The sequence below is a fragment of the Mandrillus leucophaeus genome, unplaced genomic scaffold, assembly GCF_000951045.1.
Source record: "Mandrillus leucophaeus isolate KB7577 unplaced genomic scaffold, Mleu.le_1.0 Scaffold1006, whole genome shotgun sequence".
NCBI classification, from domain to species: domain Eukaryota; kingdom Metazoa; phylum Chordata; class Mammalia; order Primates; family Cercopithecidae; genus Mandrillus; species Mandrillus leucophaeus.
This window is the reverse complement of record NW_012098166.1, coordinates 515,141-520,864: the sequence shown is the minus strand read 5'-3', so window position 1 is coordinate 520,864 and position 5,724 is coordinate 515,141. Positions and strand designations below refer to the sequence as shown.

At 39.6% G+C, this 5,724-nt stretch overlaps 1 protein-coding gene across 1 annotated transcript in view; it reads left to right on the top strand.

Moving 5' to 3' along the window:
* The window catches only part of IDO2 (indoleamine 2,3-dioxygenase 2), a 94,109-nt gene that overhangs the window by 12,096 nt on the left and 76,289 nt on the right, over positions 1-5,724 (top strand). The window contains exon 2 of the mRNA XM_011973961.1: positions 4,161-4,276. Coding sequence (XP_011829351.1) covers positions 4,161-4,276 — 116 coding nt within the window. The remainder of the gene's footprint in view (positions 1-4,160; positions 4,277-5,724) is intronic.

The following is a 5,724-nucleotide window of genomic DNA, read 5'->3' as shown; positions in this document are numbered from 1 at the left end:
ACAAAAATTAGCCAGGAGTATTGGCGCATGCCTGTAGTCCCAGTTACTCGGGAGGCTGAGACAGGAGAATTCCTTGAACCCGGGAGGTGGAGGCTGCAGTGAGGGGAGATCACACCACTGCACTCCAGTCTGAATGACAGGGCGAGACTGTCTCAAAAAAAAAAAGAAAGAAAGAAAGAAAAAGAAAGGAAGAAAAAAAAGAAAATTCCATGATTGCAGTCTTTAGGTATGTATGTATATATGTATTTATTTATTATTAAGTATAGTAAAATAAGGAGGGATAGATGTCATGGAAAATGTCAGGAAAGTAAAAGGGTTTTAAAAAAAAAAAAGCAGGCTGCAATGTCAGATGTTTGAAAAGTTAATCAAGGAAAGGACTTAAATGTCCCCATTGAATTTAGGAACAAAGAAGTAATTAATGAACTGGACAAAAACACTCAGTGTACCAGTGTTATCGATTTAGAAACTGAAACTAAGTATATCTGATGTTGCTTTTAGGAAACAAGTAAATGATGCCCTAAAAAGTTCAACTGTGACCATATATTTTTTTTCTTTTTCTAACTTCTCCTTGGCCCATTTCCAAAAAGCCCTAATACCCCGACTGATGGAAATGGATCCCTTGCTGTGCACTGGTACTACTGTGACTCATGGAAAGCTGATCATGGAACACAAGACACCAAAATTCCCAGCCTTACTGTTAGGAAAGAAAGTTTCTGAGCACAATTGTGTCTAGTCAACTTCCTCTTAGTAAGAAAGAGGCCAGGCAGGGCTTCATCTAGGGTATGGCCCTGTGTTCCTTACTGGAGGGTAAGTTTCTGGGCTGGGAGTAAAGCAGTGTGACCGAAAGCAGTACAAAGTTCTACCTGACAGGCAGACCCCGGTCCTACAAATATGAGGTCCATAATGAGACTGAGAGATCATCTCTCCAACAAATATTTATTGAGTGCCAGATATTGGGCTCGTGGCTAAAGGAAAATACAAAGTTGGGTTGGATATGGGTTCTGTTTTCAAGGAGCTTATAATCTAATAGGAAAGATGAGGTTACTACATTAGTAACAATCAGACCGGATAGAACTGGAAGTGTGATGCAAATGAGGTACAGATTGACTGTAGAATTTTGCAGAAAGAAAACAATTTTGAAGAAGTGTTCATGGAAGTATTAGCTTTTGAGATGTGTCTTAAAAGATAAGTGGGGTTTCTGTTGGAAACATTCAAAACTCTCTCTTCTAGCTATTTTAAAATATACAATATATTATTAACTATAGTCACCCTACTGTGTTATAAAACACTAGAACTTACTCCTGCTACCTAACTATAATTTTGTACCCACTAACCAACCTCTCCCTGTCCCTCCTCCCCCTATTCATCCCACCCTCTGGTAATCACTGTTCTACTCTCCCCTTCCCAAAACAAAGAAACGATCACTGTTTAGGTGATGGAGATGTCAATTACCCTGATTTGATCATTACACATTGCATACATGTATAGAAATATCACATGCAACTCTTAAGTATATACCATTCTTATGTACCAAATACAAATAAAATTGAAAAAAAAAAACTTTGGCTGGGTGCAGTAGCTCATGCCAGCACTTTGGGAGGCTGAGGCAGGCGGATCACCTGAGGTCAAGAGTTCCAGACCAGCCTGACCAACACGGTGAAACCCTATCTCTTTTTAAAATAGAAAAATAAGCCTGGTGTGATGGCAGGGGCCTGTAATCCCAGCTACTCAGGAGGCTGAGGCAGGAGAATTGCTTGAACCTGGAAGGCAGTGAGCTGAGATCGCTTCACTGCACTTCAGCCTGGGTGACAAAGCAAGACTCCATCTCAAAAAAAACAAGAAAAAACTTTAAAAGAGAGAAGTAGAAGTAGAGTAGAGATTCGTTGTGGTGACTGTCAAGAAAGTATTTTGGAAAGACAGTGTGAATAGCTAGACCAAAGAACAAAATACTAGTTATTTCAGGAGCAGTAAATCATTTTTGAGGACTTGAGCAAAGGTCTTGCTAGAAAGGTGCTTAGAGGTCAAATTTTGGACATAATGCTGAAAGGACACAAAGATAGATGTGTACCTGCCCCCCACCTGCTACACCCTTGTTCTACTCTCTAATCTTTGCACATACCAGAGATTTCGTAAGTTCTGTGAGTACCTGGTTTTCTGCACGTACCAGAGATTTTGTTTTGCACATACCAGAGATTTTGTAAGTTCTGAGGCAAGGTCACAAGACGTGTTTAAGTAAGATAAACTCTTGCTGCCATAAACCTGCTCTCCCGCCTCAAAGTTTGAACCAAAATATCAGAAATGGCGGGAACCAATCATAGTTAGCCAAATCGCCTTGTTCAAACACTAGCCAATCATATATCTGATTTGTATAATAACTCTATGCCCACTTTTCTTAGACTATATAACATTGTTCGGAGCTCAGTGGGGGAGCTCTCCTGCCCGTCTCGTTTCTCGAGCGAGGGAGAGTTCCAGGTTCGAACCTGTAATAAAGATCCTTGCTGCTTGGCTTTGACTCTGGACTCTGGTGGTCTTCTTCGGGGAATAAACGGTCTGGGCATAACAATGCCAGGCAAGGTGGCTCATGCCTATAATCCCAGCACTTTGGGAGGCCAAGGCGGGTGGGTCTCCTGAGGTCAGGAGTTCGAGACCAGCCTGGTCAACATGGTGAAACCCCATCTCTACTAAAAATACAAAAAATTGGCGTGGCGGTGGGTGCCTGTAATCCCAATTACTTGGGAGACTGAGGCAGGATAATCGCTTGAACCTGTTGAACCTGGGAGGCAGAGGTTGCATTGAGCAGAGATCACACCACTGCACTCAAGTCTGAGAAACAGGAGCAAAACTCTAGGACTAGAGCCGAAGTATGCAAAAAAAAAAAAAAAAAAAAAAAAAAGTCGAGTATTTAGTTAAATAATTCGTTCATGCTGTAAAAAGTAAAGTAGAGGTTCCTCTTCAAAGACTTTCCTCCCTGTCTCATTAGGAGTAAATAGTAACTTCTCTTAGAAACAAAATGTATTCAAAGACCTGTGCTAACATTCTTAAATATCTGCTAGCCGTAATAAGGAAATCAATGTACACTATGTTCTTAGCTCCCATAATTTAGCCTAAATATTTGCCCTGCCATGGTTATACTGGTCCAAGCAAGCATTAGGTCATAGCCTATTCGTCTTCCTTATTTAAAAGTGTTTTTATCTTTCTCAGCATTCCACAAGTTACTTCCTCCTTCCTTTGTTCTCCTCTACCTTTGCCTCTTTTAAAAAGTTCTAAATTGCTAGGCAGTTGGGACACATACAGAATGTGAGGTCCTGTTTCAGCCAATGGAAACCAGACAAAGCAGTAGGGTGGACATATCAGGTTACAAATGACCCTGTCTCCTTTGTTCGGTGTACTCTTGTGGCAAAATTGCTGGTGAGTGTACCTTTTCTGCAGGAAGTAAAAATGGCCTTACTAAATACATTTATGTTCAAGTGCTATTTCTTTACGGCACGGAGGAACAAACATTTCAAACAATGCTATTATCAAGTTTGTTAGTATTTATTATCTCATTTGCTAAACTCAAAAAAAAAAATCTGTCTTTAACATGTTCAAATATTTCAAAAAGTTACTGTGCTGTTTCTTAAAATAAATCAATCGTAATCCTAGACTATGTTGCTCAAACTACATACAACACCCTCTGAGCTTCTGGCAGGCCCTTCCTCCCCTCCCTGCTCACCAGAGATCACTGAAATAATTGTCTGCATGTAACTTTTAATTTTGATGGTTTACTCCACTTGAAGTAACTCTGACCCATTTGTCAAAGTTCGCAATGGAGCAGGTTCCTCTTAGGGGACAAGTTTGATAAACCACGACCACAGGTCTATTTCATTTCTCCCTTTCCAATGTGGAACAAATTTGTCTCTGGGATTAAAACCACTTTTCTCATATTGGCCTGTGAGAGAAAATGAGATAATTTCTTTGAGTTTGTTTGGTTTGTCTGTTTGTTTAATCAGCATTTTTAAAATTATTTACTCAGCCCTGTCTCAGAGATAGTCCATGACGATCTGGAATTCAACCTCAGGACAAAGTTCTCCCCTGTGCTTGAGACACTGCGCAACTAACTGGAACCAAAGGTGTTTAATATACTAGGCACAGTAGATTCTTCAGTGACACTTTCCATGCAGATACTTCAAGCAAAATAATGGAGCCCCGAAGACCGAATGTGAAGACAGCAGTTCCATTGTCTTTGGAAAGATATCACATATCTGAAGAGTATGGCTTTCTTCTTCCAGATTCTCTGGTAAGGATAGAGCCTTGGTAAGAATAGGTCAGAATATGTTTCTTGAGATGTTGGTTGGTTGTTTTTAAAAAATGTATGTGATTATTAAGAGACGTGCAATATAAATATCAAGTTGTTTAGCTGAGAAAGAGGCTACAAAGAGCATAGATGATCATTACCATCAAAAGAGAAGTGACAGATGCCATAGAGAACAGGTCAAATGGAATATTTTTTGTTTCAATTTCTTTTGACTAGATTGTCAGGCAAGAGAAATTGTAAGCAAACCTGTAGTTATCAAGAAAAAGAATGAACTTAAATAGAGATAAATTGTAAGAAAAAATATAGAGCCTCAGCACCTGGGACATGGCACTTCCAAGTACATGAGCTAAGGTCACAGCAAGACTCAAGCCCCTTCAACAGAATACCTGGAATTTCTCTGTTAAATATTTTCTCCTTTGCATGACTACTTGTTTATAATGCAGATCCCTCCAGCAGCATTTACTTATAAACTGTCCTGGATCACTACCATGACATTTTGATGTAAATTAGTTTATCTTGACTTGCTAGTGGGAGAAAAAAGATAACATGAGGAAACTTGGGTGCTTTCAGGGTTGGTAGGAAGGATTAAATCTTTGCAACAATTTCTGAGAAGGGGAAGGAAACCTTGCTAACAAACAATACCTCTTTCTTAATTCTACTGGAAGCAAATGATCTATCAGCAAGGGGAGCTTTACTTTCTGCATAAAGAGTGCTACTCAATAGCTGTCCAGCCACAAGAGCACACCAAACAAAGGAGACAGTTATTTATAACCTGACGCATCACCCTACTGCTGTGTCCAGCTTCCATTGGCTGGAATAGGACCTCACATTTTACACTTTACCCAATTGGCTATTAGTTTAAAACTTTTTTAATTGGGTAAGGGAACAGAGCAAAGAAAGAAAAGTTAGTTGCCCAGGGATAGTTAAGGAAGCCTCTCCAAATAAGGAATGACATGCACTGTGGGCTGGGGCTTTTCTAGTTCTGTCCAGGCATGTCGGAGCAAGCTACAACAGCTGATTTGGACAGCCACTAATAGTGACTAGCAATGTTATAGTAAGAAATTGTAACTTTTTATAATCTTTGAAGAAGAACTTTCCCATTTCACACAGTGCCACTGCACTCCAGCCTGGGCAACAAGAGTGAAACTCCGTCTCAACAAAACAAAACAAAACTAAACTAAACAAAACAGCTCTCTACTCACGGAATCAGCAGAATTCTTATCTTTATTTATATCACTCCGGTAACACTTAGAAGTAGACAAGCCTCAGTGTAGGTATTCAGTGAAAGCCCATTGAATTCTACACTATTCTTTAATCATAGTTAAATGGCAAATTGGGCTGGAGGGTGGAAGTGGAACTTCTAAATTACTGCAATGACTGCAACATCGAACCGCTATATATATATATATATATATATAATATATATATAA